We start from the raw sequence: 19,746 nt of genomic DNA, 5'->3' as shown, positions 1-19,746 counted from the left end.
AATGGCGGACGCATGGAAGTCTGATGAGTAGAGCAATATCTTCGGGATAAGTGATGAAAAAGACGGTGAAATGAATTTGTCTGCATTGCATGGAGTTAAGGGTATTGGTTTCCTTCCTCAAGGGCTAAGCAACAGAAAATAGAGGATTGAAATAGCAGGATCTGGAGATTATTTGCTTCTGAGCGACAGAAATGAGCCGAAAAGAGTTTCACAAGAAAAAATATGACGAATTTGTCGAAAAGCAAGAAAACCATAGGGGAAGAAAGTTTGCTGCCTCACGAAGAAAAATGAGAGATCCATCTCATGGGAGGTCGAAAGCTTTTAAACTGAATATCGAAATGATGAATTCGGGCAGGAAGTCAAGAGAATCACTTTCTCGTATTCAGCAATCTCATGCAGAAGCAAGCAGCTCCAATTTATCATGTTTAGAGACTAAAGGCAGTTGTCCCGAAGAAACTAGTGCCAAGAAAAATGAAGAGCGAAGCTCTGTTGTTCGAGATATCCTTTTGTGTTAATTTTTTACCAGTCAGAGTGGAGGTGTATTCTGATTACACGTGTAGCATGAAAATTTTGCGGGAGTTTTATTTTGCGGATTGGCGATTTTTTGTGGTTTGCGGGAACAAATTTTTGCGGTTCGAGATGGCTGAAATTTCTGGTGGGAACTAATTTTTGCGATTGTCTTTTCAAGTAGTAATGCGTCTGGCTGCTTTATGCTGAGATTTTCACTACTCAAAGATAAATTAATTTTAAAATTTCTCTGTAGCCTCCATACATAAGCATCATGCGGGTACAAAATACAGGTCACATCTTTCCACGGGTTGGCTTACAGGACACAGGGTGTCACAAGACAAATTATTTACAGGTCTGGCCCCAGCTGTTCAAAAGGCGGATAACACTATCCACCGGATAAATCTTGATCCACTGGATTGAGCTGTGAAGCCAGCTGTGCCTACAATTTTTAAGTCATTTGTTGATAAAGCACTGACTGGTAATCTTGATCTGTGGAATGTGACCTTAGTGCATTTGTACCTGCCAATATTTTACAAGGTACCCTGCAAGCAGTGGTTTCTCCAGGCCGGATGCGACAGGAGTGTTTTCTCTCCCTTCATAGTATTACAGTCAAACCAGGTCAAGCGTTCCTGTTGCTAACAAACTAATGCATTCATTAATGGAAAAATGATTTTGTTTGTTGATTCAATAATCCATTCATAAAATGAATAATCCAACAGTCAAATTGTACCTCAATTCAATAATCAAATGTTGATTTGGTTTATGAACAAAATCTACCTGTTCTTTATTCTTGTCTGTTGTGTTCAATCGTATTAATTTTGCTTCCCTTTTCCTGGCGTTTACGATTGCATTTTTCATTGCCTTTAATCAAAATAACAGCTAGAATAGACCGACCGCAAACGCAAAGAAACTGACAAAGGCCGAGGATCGAAATCCACCAATCACCGCACATACACTGACCTCAGTTTGACCGTCGTGTTTCTAAGAGGTCAGGCCTAGGTCTGTTGCACTGATTACTGGCAGCAAACTGGCGTAGATGTAACAGTTTGTTTGGGTTTGAACTTCAGAATTCGCCAGCACTCGACTCTCAGAAAAAAAAAGAGGAAAAAACAAAATTCTGAGGTCAACTTGTGGAAAGTGTAATTTTTCAAAAAACAGTAATCGAATCAACATTCGATTATGGAATCGAGGCTAAATATGACTATTGGATTGTTCGTTTTATGAATGGATTATTGAATCAACAAACGAAATCATTTTTCCGTGAATGAATTCATTAGTTCGTTAGCGAAGGGAACGCTTGACCTGGTTTGACTGTAAGTGTCCATCCTGGAGAAACTATCATGCACAGGGTATTTACAAAGCTGTGCTATAAGATAAATTGCGAGGAGCCTAGTGCTCTGAACTTATGAAATCCAATGTGCCCCCTCAATGTTTATTTAAATTCGTGCTCGTTCTGCTTTGCGCTGATTGGGTAAATCTGACAGTGCAGTTGAGGGAGAGCCACAGGGGAATTGGAGGTGGAATTCAAATTCCAGAGATGTAGTTGCAAGCTCTCCATCCTTTTTGCCGGAGTGCCTTGGAGAACTTACTTGCAGGTTACCTGCTGATATGATATTTGACCAATCAGTGGGCATGCATCTGTGTATTTTACATTCATTATGAAGGCCAGCAGTGATTGTGAACGGAGTGTACGGCATTATGTGTGCTTAAAGTACATTTCAAGGTACAATTTAAAATGGAATAACACTTTCTCCCCACAGAGTTTCGATCTAAATTTTATTGTAATTATTCCTTAACTATCATTACAAATTCCAGGGTTCTATTACGACCCAGCAAAGAAAAGATACTTCAAAATTTCCAAAGATCATCCTGTCAAGAAGTTTGTTTTATGTCAGTGTGGTGGATGGAAAGATGTCTCACGCCAAAGTAACAATAGAGTAATTCCCAGTAATATCAAGGTCAATAAAGTAAGTACATTTTGTATTTCTGTTTAGAACTTTTTTAATCGTATTGGTGGCGTGGAATAATAGACCTAAGTGACTTGTGATGTTATATCAAATTCTCTACTAAAAAATAGAGTTTTATTATTTATTCCATTCTTTACAGTCATAGTCACAACACTAGTTACATTCACACCCAGGGGGGGTTACTCCCATATATGGGCTATATAGGTACGTGCCGCCGAATAGGGTATGCTTTTTGAGGTTCTCGGTCCTTAAATAGGGTATCTTTTTTGACCCTTTTGTTCTGTGTCCCTGGTGTGGTCCTTAGATAGGGTAGCTTGATTGTATTATCTAATACTGGAGTGTGAAAACGCCCGCCTAAACGAACGGTTTCTTTTAAACTTGATGTATCCGTTTAAGTATTCTAGTATTTTATGCTTGATGCTATACATCCAATGTTACAGAGAAGAAATAACGTTTCCTTTTCATGCTATGAATAATTTTGTTCTTTCCTTGAATAGGGTGTCATTTTTCGGCTTTGGGCCTTAAAAAGGGTATCAGTTTTCGCTTTCTTAGTCCTTAAATAGGGTTAGGGTTCACAAACCTTCGCAGCACACCCCTATCCAAACTTCATGGGAGTACCCCCCCCCCCCCCCCCGGGCATTCACAACACTCATTACAGTCACAGCACTAGTCACAGTCATAACACTTGTCACAGAAATAACACTTGTCCCATTCACAACACTCATCACAGTCACAACACTTGTCAGTTTATCAGAAGTCACTTGGGGCTTTTTTAGGGATGAAAAGGTTTACAATAAAGAATTTTGTGGTTGTCATGTGATTTCAGAGACCAGCAAAGATGTCCATTGTTCAGCACCTTCAACAGAGGCAGTATGTCTGTTCATCTCAAGCCCCACAAAGGTAACTTACTGTCTTCTGTGACCAAGAATAAAGTTAGCCAAGGGTGATCTGTTCTCTGATGTTGGTAAACAAGAAATTTCTTGCGAACTATCGACAAAGCTAAAAATATATATTTTAAAAAAGAAAACAAAATTTTTAGCCTGCAAATAGTTCACTTTTTAACCTTAAGAGAATTTTATGGACAAGAAATTTCTTAGTTCTAAAGAATGTTTTTTTGCACATGACTGAAGAGAAGGTAGTACATCATAACCCAACCCCCCCTCCCATCTACTGTTCTGTAACCATAAAACACAAAGGACAGGTGGGGGGAGGGTAGGGTGCAAAAAATGTGCTGTTCAACAGCCCAGGGCTGGTGGAGCAACCCATGTTTTTATTTTGAGTTATCCAATGAGCAAACAACATTTGCAGAGAAAACGTAGTAACTGGGCTAGTTAATTATTTTGTAAACTCGACTTGCAGCCACTTTTGGTAGTGAAAGAGTTGACTGTGTATGGTTTTTCCTTTAAGTTGTTATATTCATCTTTCTTCAGAAATATGTTACAAAAGCTCATTCGTCTCTTGAAAGTGAAGCAGAGGTTAAGCTTAGACCCTCTCTCTGGAAATGACATTCCAGCAGATAGATATGCCGTGTTCAGAATAGAGGTGAGTGCCATGCTGTACATTTTTTAATATTCAGGCATTCAAATACCGGGTGTGACAAATGCTGGTAAATAAGGTTATTTCTCAATAGCATTTGCAATATTTTGTATGGATTGCAATGATTGGATGCAGTATTTTGTGATTAGTCTTTTGGAATAACACCGTATTACAAATCTCATAAGCCACATAAACATGTCATGAATGGTAAGCTGTTTGTTTGTTTATTATTTATTTATTTCAACATTTCAACACTGGAAATGGAATTTTGCATAGTGCTCTACCTGCAATTTTAGTAGATAAATAACTCAAATAAATAAATGAATTTTATTTGAATGAATAAATTACTGAATATAGAATGAAGATGATGTGAACTGTGCAAATAAAAAATTAAATGAAGATATGATTGTTGCAGTGGTAACTGTAATTTAAGCAATTGCAAATTAACCCTAAAAAATTTCAGGACTTCAACAGGATTTGAACCCATGGTGTAGCACTGCAGTGCTCTACCTACTGAGATATGTTTTGGCATTAATTTGCAATTGCTTAAATTGGAATTTCCACTGTAACAATCATATCTTTATTTAAATTACTAAATAGTTAAAAAAAATAGTAGATTTGTTTTTATCAAGTAAGTAAGAATTTAATTTAAATATTATTAAATGTAAATCTAGCATGCATGATAAGGTGAGGCTGAAGAAGACTCACCTACATTGTGCACGCTCTGTGCAGTACAGTTCATCCCTGATTGGGGTATATCACAGAAAAGCAACAACATTTCCAGATCACTATTGCAGGTATGAGTGACTGAGTTTCAACAATTCCCTGATGAACATGTCCACTGTGAAACCTTTAGTTAAGCTCAGTCTCCCTTAGGAAATGGCCAAGTGAGTTTGACTGTATTATCTTCTATTTTTTGAACAGCCAGATGTAAATCATAAAAGGCTTCTAACATTATATGAGACTGTACCACCTGGTAACCAAATGTAAGTTTTTCCAAATATTAAAAAATAATAGACTTTTTAGTAGACTACTTTCTTTTGGACTAAAGGATCATGTAAAACAAACTTGTGAAAATATTAGAATGCATAGTTATACATAAACCTCTTTTTACTGTCTCATGGCTCTTATTACCATCGTCAACATCACCCCATCACTTTCATATGAAATTACTGGTAAAGGTAGGTAAAGGCACACATGAGCCAAAGGTCCAAACGGCCAGAGTTCATCCTGATTTCCTTAGCATGAAGCATTTTTAGAAGTATTACTTCTCCTCCCTGGGCAGGATGCTAGTCCATTGAAGGGTTACCCCTCAGCAGTACATGTATGTTGTTGATACCCATTTATAAACTTGGGTGAAGAGAGTCAAAGTGAAGCAAAGTTCCCTGAGTGTGTAAGGAAACAACGCAATGGGTGAGGCTTGAACCCTGGACCTCCAGATGCGGAGTTCAAGGTGTTAACCGCTCGGCGACACATGCCTCCACTATGAAATTACTGATGTGGCCAATAGTTGAAAAGTTGCTTTGTCCTGCTTCTTGCTCCCCCCCCCCCCTAGTTTTTACGTTTTGTAAATAGAAAAACAAAATCATAATAATCACCAACACATTATCATAATCATCATCATTTGTGATCATGGTCATTTTTATCATTGTTATTGTTGTTGCTAACTTCTTCATCATCATCATCATCATTGTTATCATCATCGTCATCATCATTAAATTAAAATTGAAATAATGATCATTGCTATTATTATTGTAATCATCACCATCATTGTTGTCGTCATTGTCATATTAAAAAGTGGACATTATCAGTACTACTGTCAGAACAGATGCTTATTGTGGAATTTTTTTTGTGTACGTGTTTTAGAGCCCAATTTCATAATTTATCAAATGACAGAAAGAATAATCTTGAGATTGTGCATCACATGGCCATGATAAAGAATCAGGTGGGAATTTCTCTTACTCTCTTTTTTGGCTTGGACACTTTTTTGTTTTTCTGTTACTTTGCTCATTTTATTCTCCTTTTTAACGATGTTGTAGAAAATCATTTGTAAAGTTTTTATACAAATACTGAACCTGTCCTGCTTTCTATCATTCTAGAAAATAACAGGTTTATTGTGGAGTCCCCACGAGTCTTCAAAAAATCTCTACTTGTATCCTTAGTTTATAAAAATATACAACTATAATTTCAAAATACAATAAATAATATTTACTCTTAATGACAGAGTCTTGTTAACTGATTCTAAGTTTTGTGCCCGTGTGAACTTTAAGGTTATGCATACTTAAAAGCTGGACTACCTGTGATCCTACCACCACATTTACTACATTAAACACCGCGGCGTTTATTAAATTTTTGCGTTTTTAATGCGGCGTTCATTCAATGGCGTTTATAATCACATTTCGTAAATCACTGAAAACGGTAAATAATTTGTAAATATTACGTGTAACAAAAGATGTTGTGGTTCCGTTGTCTCTCGTTGAATCGTAAATGTCTGGATAGTGTAGATTACCAACTTGTTCCGAGTTTCCGCATTCTTTCGATTGGGTACGGCGTTATTCGAGGGAGGCGTTTTTTGGTAATTTTGTGTCCATCTGCGGCGTTTGATTGAGTAAATACGGTAAATAAAACGAAAACAAGGCCCATTAAATACATTATACCAGTATATTTAGACTGCAAAACAGTCCGTATTTTTGCGTATTCAAGTACGCGCGAGCAGTCAAACAAAAGGTCTGGAACGAGACTGAAAACAGAGGGGGGGCGGGGGGGGGAGGGGGGGGCTTGCGCGCTTCGCGCACGTAAGACTGTTACGCCACGCTTTACCGATTTCTTTACTGATTTTGAGAAAACCGACTGTTTTGCAGTCTATAGTATATTAGGACACACATGTTTCCTTAACGATTCCTTCCAGAATATCGCTACTTGGACACGGTATCATGTCTGGAGAGACCATGATTTTTCAAGTCGATGGTGCTGTACAACGTAAATGTCAATGTTTTCAATATGTTAAGATGAGTGTTAAGAACAAGCATATAAAGACGTCATGTCTCACTTGGCGTGAATCTGCCATCATTGCGTGATAATAGTTGTTATCGTTAATATTACTAGAAGCGATGTTTTACCACATTTGGCTGTAAAAAGAAAACAAAAGATATAAGAAGAAAATAGTGTAGGGATGTTCTATAAATACAAGAAAGACCACTAGATTTTTTTTCTTGTAGAACATTCATACGCTATTTTCTTTTGATTTGATAATGACGTCAAATCAAAACGTCGTCATATTTTTTTAACCTTTTTTCAAAAGTTCTTAAAATGCTAAGCAAAATTTTACCACAGTGTTTTATAGCCACATCGATAAAATGACACGGTAATAGTTAACCACAGCACAGGCAGCCCAAGCTCTCGTCACGTGAAAGGATTAGATTAATTATTAGCGGTGTGCGAGCCGGGACGTGACTGTTCAACGAAAGCGGTATTGGGTTACATGGCGGCCGTGAATTTATAAAGGATTTGTATGGGAATCCACGTTATAGATTTAGGAAGATAAATACTCGTAGAAATTCTCAATAAAAAACGTCTTACCTTATTTACATGGTGTGTTCTTGCTTGCTGTGTGGTTATTTTCCCGATCCGGTGCGATTTTAGCGATTTTTTTGTGGAAACTCAGAAATGAAAAAAATCGCTAAAATCGCACCGGATCGGGAAAATAACCACACAGCAAGCAAGAACACACCATGTAAATAAGGTAAGACGTTTTTTATTGAGAATTTCTACGAGTATTTATCTTCCTAAATCTATAACGTGGATTCCCATACAAATCCTTTATAAATTCACGGCCGCCATGTAACCCAATACCGCTTTCGTTGAACAGTCACGTCCCGGCTCGCACACCGCTAATAATTAATCTAATCCTTTCACGTGACGAGAGCTTGGGCTGCCTGTGGTAAATGCCACTCGACTGTGTTACTGAAAAAGGAGTGGCTAATCTAACCTCATTGCAGACTTTTACCATTCTCGTTGCCGAGGAACCTTAAGCAACCACGACGACGACAACAACAACAACTTCAAAAAAACAATAGGTTTAATGATCAAAACAACAGCTCTGCACGTGCATCACGCTTTTTAGTACATTTCTTTGACGTTCACTGCACGCCTACGACGTGAAACCTCCTAATTTGCCTTTTTATGGAGGGCGTGAACATACCACGACGAATTTTTCTTCCTCTCTTTGAACCTGAATAAAATCCCTTACGCATTCAACTCCAGGAAAAGTCGCCTGCATTTGACATATTGCGCGGGGCCAAATAGACGCGATTAAATTTGAAAGAACGCAAATTCATTTTTTTACCGACGTTTTCATTGCCGTCGTCATCGTCCTTGCTTAAGATCCCTAGTTTTCTACTGTAACGTGACTTCAAGAGAGTAACTCGTTCAACTTTGCTTTCCCGTCTTTTAGTCTGCTGACTCCAGAGTTAGTATAGGTGATGACATAATTCCTCGTAAAATGAAGGATTAATATCGCTTGTGTTTTCAGAAGTTGCAGAAATTGCCCGAGTCGCGCAGAGACGAGAGCAATTTCTGATAAAGAGGGCAAGATTTATTTTATTTCTTAAAGCGCGCGTTCTTACCTAATTTCTTAGGAAACCATTTGTGTTTATTTTGGATCAATGAACCGTAAAAGCGCGAATGAGGTGATATTTTTTTGCGACACAAATGATTTCGCCTGCCAGCCGTTGCAAGGTAATTTTGCCTTCCGTGGAGCAAAAATTAACAAAAAATGCTCTCTGTCTTGACCAATCAGCATGCATTCACTAATTTTGCCCTCTCTGTTATAAACGTGTTTTAAAACACATCTCTACTTTAGGTATAGTTGGAAGAAATACTGTTCATGGAAATTCAGTGTGGACCAATGCCTGGAGTAGAAATCCTCTGTTCAGTCATATAATTAGTATCGGTAAGTGGTTTTCATTAGATGGGCCGCTTTGTCACGGCAGTCCAGTACACTTTTCAAGTTACTCGTTCGAGTTCAAGTTTATTTCTTTGCCACATTTCAAAACTATAAAATTCTCAATATAAAAAGCTAATAGCGAGGAAGCCCAAGGGAAGCCACTGGTCTTAAAAGTAATAGGCTTCCTCAATTAATTATTATAAACAAGTTAACAGAAGTGTAACAATTAAGTCAAATCAATGACGGAGCTACTTTACAGTAAACATTATAATATATGTATTACAGTATAGTTAGGCTAAAATGCAAGGCGAAAAGGGAAAAAAACTCCATACTCTGTAGTATGGAATTAAGCGACAACATTACTTGTAAATGACAAGATTTCAGTTTCGTAAGAAACATACATGTATCCCGTGCGTTATAAGTTAGACCCAACAGAGAGAGATTTTTGAGAACTGTTGGGCTGAACAGTTTTCAAAAACCCAAATTGCAATCCTTTTTACTCTCAGTTTTCAGTTTTTCCCCTCCGTGTTTTCTTTTGTATATGCATAATCAATCATTTGTCTTATTCGAATCTTCCGTTAATGTCTTAAGCGTTCAATTTCATTTTGTTCATGTTATGGACATTACTTTGTGCCTGAATTAGTTTAAATTTCGAGATTCATTTCTATTAATGAATTCTCCATACACTGCAATTCAGTGGCGGGCTAGCTTGCTCAGTCAGTATGAATTACGACTGATTACGAGTGGACTGCGGACTACGGACCAGGTGGGTGTAAAACGAGGAATGTCCGAGTATTAGGCACGGAATACGGACTACGGACTAGGTATAACCGTGTGAAACGCTGAGTACAGAAAGTGTATTCAATGCCAGACCAGTGATTAAAATAAAAACAGAGATTTGCAGATTGTGGGCTAGTGTAGAAAACGAAATGCGCACGGAGCGCCCCTCTTTTGTTCTTCTCGTAAATTGCTTTTCTTTTTAGGAGCAAGCAAGGTCGCCCTCACTTTGGACGTGAATACAAGGCGCCGTGTAATACATGTGAGATGTGACAGTGATGTGTTTGCACAGGAGTTCTCGCGGAAAGTAAGAACTATTCAAACCGTAACTATAAGATTTAAGTTGTTTAAGTTGGGTTCTAAAGTTTTTAAGGGGCTGCTTGTAGGAAATTTGTGTCTTAAGTGTTTCAAATCGCGATCAAATACGTGTTCGTTTGTTTTTTTGTTAATGAACCCGAGAAAATAGAAAGTCTATTTCATAACTTGACATAGAAGAATATTTCATAACTTGAAATAGAAGAAGATTGCAGTCATTACATATAATTTAAGTCTGAATTTTGTATCATTTATCAAAATAGCATTACTAATTGAAATAGTAGTTGGATTTGTATAATGATTATAGATTTAGTCAGGTAAATGATTTTTTATCGTGAATAATGACTTTTTGCGCCCTTTGTGAAGGCTGCAAGTAAGCAATACCCCCCAAAGTTCATTTCCTCATTATCATATGGATGGGTTGGCGACAAACTAAGCATGCGCTTTTTCCCCAGAATCCAGTCCTCTACAATGGATCACGTGACGGATATATACGCACGTGTGATGTTCGTTTGTCGGGTTCCAATTGGCCCGTCATGTGTCTAAGCCAAGGAAAGATGGCGTCTGTCACGTGCTTGCGCGAACTACACGACGAAAACTATCTACTTTCCAGTGGATTGGACGGATCGGTAAGGCCTTGTATTGAAGGAAAAAAGATTAGGAAAAGAATCCGACCTATTTTTTCGGACACAGAGGGGACCCATTGTCCTCATCAGTGGTACTGTAACGTCTTTATTAGCATTTTTACCCTTCTGTGAGAATCGTTTGACTGGATAAGAAAGGAAGTGTCTGTTGTCCGCATTGACGGGCGTCTGTATTCAGCAGCTTTGAATTTCGAGGCAATTTAAGGCCATTCCCCAGGGACGAGGTAAGGGCTTTTCAGTACAACGGAGTTCAACTGTATTTCATAAGTATATTTCTTGTGCAATTATTGTTAAAAACGGGAATTGTATTTAAGCATTGCAAAGCAAATCACACTGTTATTGTCTTTGTATGTTTGGATTTAGACTTCTCTTTCTATTTCACGTAGTGTCGTTTCAGATTTGGTCATTTTATGTGCTTCAACTTAACCTCTGTTGTGCGTGTTTTTTTTTTGTCATTAGCTAAAACTGTGGGATGTTAGGATGACGGCCTGTGTACAGAATTATACAGGACATGTAAACGAGATTACACACGGTCTTCCTTTCTACCTCGACGCTAGCGACTCTCTCATCTTTGCGGGTAAGTTTTAAGTTTTTTTAAAGCCTTTACAATTATTATCATGGAACGCACTCTGGCTGTCATGCTAAGGAAATAAATGAGCAATTTCACGTGAAAGAAAAGGATCAAGTTAATTCCTTTAGGGGCTACATTTGAGACTGCATTTGGGCGACTGGATGATGACGTGATTTTACTACAACTACCAGAATTCTTCAATTTGTTGTTTTCCTGTGTAAATTTGGGCTATTGTCTTTTAAACCTCAGCAGGATTGACAAATTTAAATAAGAAAGCAGAAACGAAATGAATTCTGGTAGTTGTAGTCAGATGTCGTCATCGTGAAAATGGCCTATCCTTACGAGCTCGGAGTTCGAAGAAGCACCACACAAACCAATCAAAAGTTCAATCGTTGCGTAAACACGATTCCTTTTGATAACTATTGCTGCGTCATTGAGAAGACAATCAAGAAAACTGAGAGAGATCCACATTTACTAATTTAAAAGTTGAGCGTTTTTTAAAGGAATCTTAACACTGTTCTTTTCTTTTTCAGCTGGACAAGATTCAGTGACCCGTATATGGAGTGTGTCAAGCGGTGAACTGCTTCACTCAATACCATTTCCCAACGATGTGGACAAGTCACTGAGTTCTATTCCAGCTCTTTACTATTCAGAGGAATGGGGCGGGAAGGGGGGCATGCCGGGATTGCTCTATGGGGCTGGTGACTCCATTTTTGTTTACTCTTACTAAAATTGTACAAAAAAAAAAAAAAAACTTTCAGGATACACGAGTCACTAAATAAACACTTGCCTTTATTTGGCTTCAACGGTAGAGGTACTTCACATCATTGTGTGAGTTTCTGAGACCCCGTAAGTGTTTTCTTGTTAACTAAAACGCATACATTTTTGTGCTTTTTGACCTTGAATCTACTGAAACGATGAAACTGAAACGGATGTATCAGAAGACAGAAGTTTTGGAAAACAGTCGAACTGAAACTGGACGCTTTTGTAAGAAGAAGTCTATAGTTTTATTGTCCGTGGGGAAAAGCGGGGCATTTTCAAAGGACGCTATGTCGTATCATGAAAGTCTTAGAACAGTCTGGGACACAAATTTGTAACAGCAACAACAACATCACCAAACAAAAGTTTCTGCGAAGACATTTAGTGTGGACGGGGTGCAGTAATCTCTTGTGGCGTAATATACCAGTGGCCACGTAAGCCATCGGATCAGAGTAAATAAAACTGCTCTGTAAAATTCTTGATTAAGCCGTTTATTTGTTCAAAGACTTGCCTGATCAGTGAAAAGTGGAAAGTAAAATTAAAAAATGTCCACTCTCTACAACCCTTACTGAAGACAGGACCACAGTTACGTGCAAATGGACGCAACAACTCCCATGCAACATTTTTGGGTCAACAATGCGGACAAAATGGCATGGCATGAGTGCGGAATAGCATAATTATGCTGAATGTAATATATGCAGAATGATTCAAAGAATTAAATTCAACTGTAAAGCGCGCGCGGCAGTGGGCACAGCCGCCCAGAAAAATGGCGCATGTTCCACCAGCTTGAAGACGCCCATTTTTTAGTTTCTATTTCAACTTGTCGTTGCTTAAGCTCCCTATAGTCGCATTGAGGACCACTTCAAACGAAGGATGACGAAAATGGCAGAGCAATGTGCGACAGAACGTCACAACTGTGGTTTCAGTCTTTCGCAATTTAAGTTGTAACTGAGGTTAGGAAACACCTTGAGAAACCGCTAATGTTGGTTGATAAATAGAGGTTCGCTATTAGAAAACTAAGTATATCCATAATAGGTGTTTGCAGGTACGATATCGAAATCGTTCGATCACACGTCTCCTCCGTAGCATAATGATTTGAAAGTGGAGAGTAACCTATCGGAAAGGTGTTCATACTTTTCCGGATATCCTTTCGTGTCGGCTTGAAAAGCTATTTGGTATATGAGTGTGAACATAGCCTAATTGAAAAACGGTGCAAAACACGTTTTAATATGCGTTCTGTGTGTATAAGTGCATAGTTCATACTGTGCTTATAGTCAAGAGTTCGTGTAAGCCAAGTGTCTTTCTTGTTTTAGTGAAAAATCACCTTCTTCGGACTATAAGACGGAGAAAGTTGTTTCGTTCTCGGCAACCCAGGCAGAACCTAGCATTTACATGCATTTTTTCGAGTGATTGTTACAGAGAGAAAAGGCGATAATCCATAGTTCTATAGGTCCATTTCGACGCCGGTTAGATCTAAGCATCTGATTAATACAAAAGTGATGAATGAAGTAATCAAAATTAATTGAAATTGGGGAAAATGCAAATTAAACAATCTCAATTTGTAAAAGAAAAACAAAATGCGTTTAAGTGCAACTGTTGTTTTGCTGAAGGACAACAGTACTAATGATCAAACATTTCTATGTAGGGAGAACCCACCCCGGCGGTTTGTTCTTTGTGTTTTCACTAAATATCACCGCAATGGTAACAGGAACTGTGTATGGAACATGACTCGTTTGTTGTTATTGTACCAGTTGTCTAAGTAGACTTTCATGTAAGCTTTGCGAGAGGAGTATCAGGGGCACCCAACGTCAATTTTCGGAAAATATCTGTTCGGAAGACGATTTGAGATCTAGAATTTTCGGAACATTTGTTGTAAAATTTCTTGCTTGTCTGCCTCTCCTACGATTTTCGAACATCTAAAAAATGGTATAATTGTCCATTTTTAACGGATTTTTACTCTAAAAAGGTCACCTAGAATTTTCGGGAGCCTTTTTTCTGGCTGAAATTTTCGAAAAGGCAAGTTTTGATCCCTATAATTTTTGGTATATCACTAGACTTTCAGCTAGGAAATCCGAACAGATGAAAAATTTTTAGGGGATAAAAATATGCCTTTATCTACTGTTTAATTACTAAAATTAAATACGTTTAACAATACTATGTTTAAGTGGTTTTGAACGGTATTCTCGTTGGGTTCCCCTGGAGTATACTCAAAGACAGTGCAACCGCTAAGACTCAGTATTCCGAAGAAAATTCCTTTAAAAGGTGTGTGGTTAAGGAACAAGCCGGTCATGATAATCGATGAGTACCCTACCACCTTATCAATAATTTGTACGTGACTTTCAAACCACCACATTGAACAAAAGCCAGGATCAGTGACTATTGTGTCGTTTGTTTTTGTCTAGAGAGCAAGTTTTGCATGGAAACTAAACTGCGGGACAATTCTTGCGCGCTCACAATATATGTATCGTGTACCTATGCATTTATTTGACTTTCAATGTAGTAGCTGTCATGGAATATGTCTTAACTTACGACCGAGTGTTGATTCAAAGTGGGTGGGTCGAAAATAATATATTGCTGTTCATTCCTAAGGGCGTGCAATCAATGGGTCAATTCCTAAAAAGGCTGAGATTTCTTAATTATCCATGCGTTGTAGCAAGGCTGACGTGAGAATTTTGGTGCAACATTGCTTGACATGTCTTTGCAGAGTTCGAATCAGATCAGACTGTATATAGGCCAAGAAAATGATTGAATCGGACCATGAAGGCCATAACACACAATAACAATACATACATTACTGATTTGTTCAGGGCACTAAAATTTCAGAGTAAAACGCGGGCTTTAAAAAGAAGAATAATCAGCAAACTCAATGTATTTATTTTGATATTTTTATCGCTTCCATCACATGGAATAGTTTGTTTTATAATAATGAAATATTCACAGATTTACATGAATGTGAAAAGGGAATCTATAGAGAGAAGCAAGGAATCTGGTAATTTGCGAAACGAACGAAAAGGGAATCTAATATGTAGAGAACTGACGCAGCGGAGGTACAGTTAGTTGAGAAGCAAATATTGCTTTCTATTCAATCAACCGGTTATACTTCGTTGACTTTGGAGAAAAGGTCCTTTAAGGTTTATGTTTAGAAGATTTTACTTCTTTTTCATCATTCGTCACGGCGTATTTAACCATAGTTATTAGAGGAGACTGGTTATGAAAAGCGGCAAACATTAATGATAAAAACAACAGTGCTGCAGTTTATGTTGGATGCAGCCTGAAAGTGCACAATCTTTTGTTTTCTGTTGGCAAATTGTTACGGAATAAATTAATGCAACGTTTTTATTGGTCAATACAATCAAAATGATAGGAATTCTTTTGAACGTTGTGCACTTTCAGGTCCACAAAAACATATAACAAAGGAGTCTGACGGGTTTCATAACCATTCCACTCAATTAACTATGATTTAACCGTCTGTCCGAAATGAATGCCAATCACTTACCAACAAAAAAAATAAAGCAATCATGGGGGGCGTCTTCTTCATTTTTTCGGCTTAACAATTTCATCTAGCTGAAGTGGAATGAATCTTAGAAGTCAGAAACACTGTAATGACTGTTCAAAGTTGTCAATTCCATTAATTGACACAGTGCAAAGAAGCTAAGATTAATGGCCTATTACAACTGCTGACCGTTGGGATTTTGTTGTACCACTGTCGACACGCACCGAATTTTAAAAGCAGACTAATGAAGTTGGTCAGGATTGTAAGCTTAATTAGAGCAAAATCAGTCAAATTATGAAAAAGGACTGTTATGACCATTTTTATTCAATGACCTGTTGTACTTCACTAGTTATTGTAAAAAGTTCCTTTCAAGATTCATACAGTGCCGATTTGATGATTTCTCTAGGGACGAACACAGATAAGAACTTTTCTAATGGTCCGTCCCTTATTTGGTCTTGGCGTCTGCTCGTTAATCTGAAGTGTCAATCAATGCAATTTCCAAGTATTAGGACCACTGACGAACAGTTGCGTCTTCAGTTATCATTTAGTAAGTCATACTTCTTGTCTTATTACCACTGTAAAGTTAACCAAAGGTAAGTCTCCTTTTTCAGTAGTTGCCCAACAGTTCAAAAATCGTTCTGACTTTTCGCTGCGAGATAACTTTTACTGGATATACTATAATAATGTATTCTAAAGCCCTGAATAGAAAAATAACGGTAAATTTCAACGGTACGTTGCTGCAGCCTTGTCAGCTAGGTTCGCTCACGGAGGAGCTTTTATTTAGTAGTACAGTGGTTACAAATCATGGAAATTTCACGGAAGCTGAATTTACTTTGATCAAATGAGAAATTTTTTTCTAGGGAGTACTTTGATGCTTACATTGAATGGTTAATTATGCGGGTTCACAGCCGTTCCATCAGGCATTTTTATGGGCTGTTTAATTCCGCCCACGTACTTTGGACAAACGTTGTTTTGCGACCTATTAGCAAATATCAGGGCGGTGAGGGTCAAATACAGAATAAGTTTGAGGAATGGCATGTGGCATGGCATGACTTGCGGGAATAGCATAATTATGCTGAATGTAATTTATGCCGAATGATTCAAAGAATTAAATTCAACTGAAAAGCGCGCGCGGCTATTCTGAGCACAGCCGGTCAGAGAATGGCGCCAAATAATACCACCAGCTTGTAGACGCCCATTTTTAGTTTCTATTTCAACTTTTTCAACTCTCTTCCATTCTATTTTTATTATTTCACCGCGCTCTCCGGTGAACGAGAAAGCAAGCACGACGTCGGTCGTCGGCTTGTTGGGTCGAGCTATAGTCACATTGAGGACCACTTCGAACGAAGGATGACGAAAATGCCAGAGCAAGGTGTGACAGATTGTCGGTTTAATGTCAGAAACGTCACAACTGTCTGAACTGTGGTTTCAGTCTTTCGCAATTTAAGTTTTAACTGAGGTTAGGAAACACCTTGAGAAACTAGGTTTTTCTTATTTTGATCGGTAAACAGAGGTTCGCTGTTAGAAAACTGATTACCCCAGCGGGCGGATCCAGGATTTTTTTTAGGAGGGGTTGCACTCGTCTCTTGCTCTACTTTAGCACCAATAAACCACATAATTTTTTTTTGGCAGAATACCAGTTGTATTAGAAAACCGCAGGTTATCTCGGGGGGGGGGGGGCGTACCCCCCCTGCACCCTCCCCCTAGATCCGCCCCTGTACCCCCATAATAGGTGTTTGCAGCTACGATATCGAAATCGTTCGATCACGCGTCTCCTCCGCGAGATCTCATTAACATTTTGTTTAGACCAGTCGTGTCCCAACACCTTTCGAGTTCTTTGTTCTCAACTGAACCACGCATTCTCAGCCAAATTTTACTCATTTTTTCAACCGCGTTAACTAGAATCTGTTTGGACAGAATCTTAAGAAAACTTACCGCCGCCCAACTAGCGGTTTGGATTCTTGTATCGGAATTCAGTCATTAAGTGATCTCTGTTTTTAGAAATTCTACCTCGTGCAGCCTTTCTTAGCTGAATAAAATCTCAGTCTGCAGACACCTCTTTGTGCACAAGAATAGGCCATTTGCCTTAAGAGATCATGTCACATCATTTTTATGAAAATGAAAGTTATTTGATTTTGCCCTCAAAAAACGATAAGCGGGTTAGGATCTTAAACAAAATAATAGTGATTTAGTTTTTCAAACCTGCACCATTTTCTTAAAATGAGGAAGTTCGTAGCTGGTCAAGTGACCAAACTGTGTGATTTTTAAAACTATGAATGACTTCTTTCTAAACAGACATTTTGCACTTAATTAACTTCAAGGAAGTTGTTGAAAAGATGATTTGGTAACGTTTTCAGCCCATCTGAGCGTAACTATCAAACTTTAACAATTAAGATACAAGCAAAAAAGTTGTTTTGGCCGTTATGTTGGAGGGCAAGAGTATGCCTTCCAACATGGATCAGATCATCTGAACACTCCACTAAAGGTCCGGCTTGACTACTACGAGCTGTGTAAGAAGCAAACAAACCGCGTTTCAACTCAACTTCTTGTCTCTTTGGGCGTCTCTCCAAATCTGTACCACTACAAGCTCACCTCAACCTATAAGCACTTATTGGATCAAAAGTATCGAGGACTCGTTTCATTTTTTTTTAGCTTTCACGATCTTTACACTTAGACCCGGTTCAGCCGCCCAACTTTTCATGTACCGAACCTAATGCATAAATTATTTGTAAGCAGTTTGACCGAAATGAGCATTTTCGCCTTTTTAACTTAGTTCAGCTGCAATTAATAAGATCGGCGTCTGAATCAAGACAAGACAAGACAAGAAATTTATTATCGTAACATTACAAGTACAATTGTTTGGCACGCAGTTAGCAAGAATTAAAACGCTAGTCGAGGCGTGCCAAATTAATTCTATTACAAATCTGATATTATATTATAATAAGTAAAAAGCAAAGAAAAAGAAAAGAAGAAATATGTGTAATGAATTCAAAAGCAAGAAAGACATCGGTTTTTTCCGCTTTGCTTTAGGTTTTAGTAATAGAAATTTAACAGAGATTTACACCCAACTAGAGGTCAAAAATAGCGCGACCTACTCACTCGAAGGCCATGCGCAATTCAATCAATTCAATTCAGCCCGTCTAAATAATTTGGGTCGGCCTTCATTCGAATTAGGTTCGGCTCATGAAAAGATCGGCGTCTGAACTGAGCTTAGGCTCCCTGACCTTTTCAAGAGAGAAAAAAATTTAAGCTTTTAGTCTTTCCTTAGTTCGCTCTGTCTTGGTGATGCTTACTCAGTTTAATTGTTACCTTGACTAGTATGGTTAATATCGGAGAGGGGGTACTCGGCCTCATATAACTAAGGGAAACTCAGATAGATAACTCAGTGCCACCCCAAGCAGGAACGGATCTAGGGGGAGGGTGCAGGGGGTGCGCACCCCCTCCCCCTGAGATGACGACAAAAACGACACATTACTTTTAGAGCATCGCATTAACATTGTGCAGTCCGCTTTACCGTTATACAAAATCTGCTGTATCGTTTGATATGTGTCGCAGTAGTTCACATCATGTTATTGCCTAGTCAAAAGTCTTCGCTTCTTGGTATTCACATTTTAAAAATTGTTTACGTCACCAGTCAGTTACGCCACCATTCGAATCCCTAGTGGTGTATCCCCTCCTAAGATTAATCCTGGATCCCCCGCCTGCCCTGAAGGGTATGATTTTGCGTCGTCTCGGTCTGAAAACGGGTCAGTGATAAGCTTTGCCCATCAGTGTTTTGGAATCGGGTATAGTTCAGTTCGAAGGAACTTCGGGAATGTTCGAGCGCTTTTCTTGTCATTTCAGTTTCGAATGAATAAGATAGAAAGTTCTTCATGTGAAAAAAAAAAAAGAAAAAAAAACCTCGTGGTTGGCGTTCTAATATAAGTAATGATTATGAAGTTTTTACAGGCCTGAGGCCTGGCGTCTGTTTGTCGAAAGTCCCGATAGCTTTTCGGGCCCAGAAACCAGGAGTAATCGGCTCCTGCAGAAACCTATTTCGTGTTCTCTGTATTTACATTCAAGATAAACGGTTTCAATAATTTTGACAATGATACAATGAAACTATCAGTAAACGAAGCAAATTTGACTGGTTGTAAGGTAGGAACTGTGCTACAAGTTTTATAAATTTGCCTTCGGGCCAGAAAAGTTTCCGGGCCTTTTGAGAAACGGGCCCCAGATCTGAAAATGGG

General features: G+C 38.4%; 1 protein-coding gene across 1 annotated transcript; it reads left to right on the top strand.

Moving 5' to 3' along the window:
* Position 1: 1 nt before the first annotated feature.
* Positions 2-12,882, top strand: LOC140943920 (DDB1- and CUL4-associated factor 4-like). The gene is made up of 13 exons (XM_073393030.1): positions 2-499; positions 2,318-2,477; positions 3,304-3,377; positions 3,908-4,019; positions 4,938-4,999; positions 5,880-5,958; positions 6,113-6,165; positions 6,922-6,992; positions 8,875-8,964; positions 9,942-10,042; positions 10,506-10,679; positions 11,154-11,271; positions 11,799-12,882. The coding sequence occupies exons 1-13, from the start codon at positions 192-194 to the stop codon at positions 11,993-11,995; spliced, it is 1,599 nt and encodes a 532-aa protein (XP_073249131.1). The 5' UTR covers positions 2-191; the 3' UTR covers positions 11,996-12,882.
* Positions 12,883-19,746: the final 6,864 nt, after the last annotated feature.

This window comes from Porites lutea, chromosome 7 (assembly GCF_958299795.1).
Source record: "Porites lutea chromosome 7, jaPorLute2.1, whole genome shotgun sequence".
NCBI classification, from domain to species: Eukaryota; Metazoa; Cnidaria; class Anthozoa; order Scleractinia; family Poritidae; genus Porites; species Porites lutea.
Note: the sequence above shows the minus strand (reverse complement) of the source record. Positions and strands in the feature narration are given on the sequence as shown.

Excerpts from the sequence above, each read along its gene's own strand:
- LOC140943920 (XM_073393030.1), top strand. The coding sequence starts at position 192 with ATGAGCCGAAAAGAGTTTCACAAGAAAAAATATGACGAATTTGTCGAA. Across the intron at positions 3,378-3,907 it reads TCATCTCAAGCCCCACAAAG|AAATATGTTACAAAAGCTCA; the intron begins GTAACTTACTGT and ends ATCTTTCTTCAG. Across the intron at positions 5,000-5,879 it reads GTACCACCTGGTAACCAAAT|AGCCCAATTTCATAATTTAT; the intron begins GTAAGTTTTTCC and ends TACGTGTTTTAG.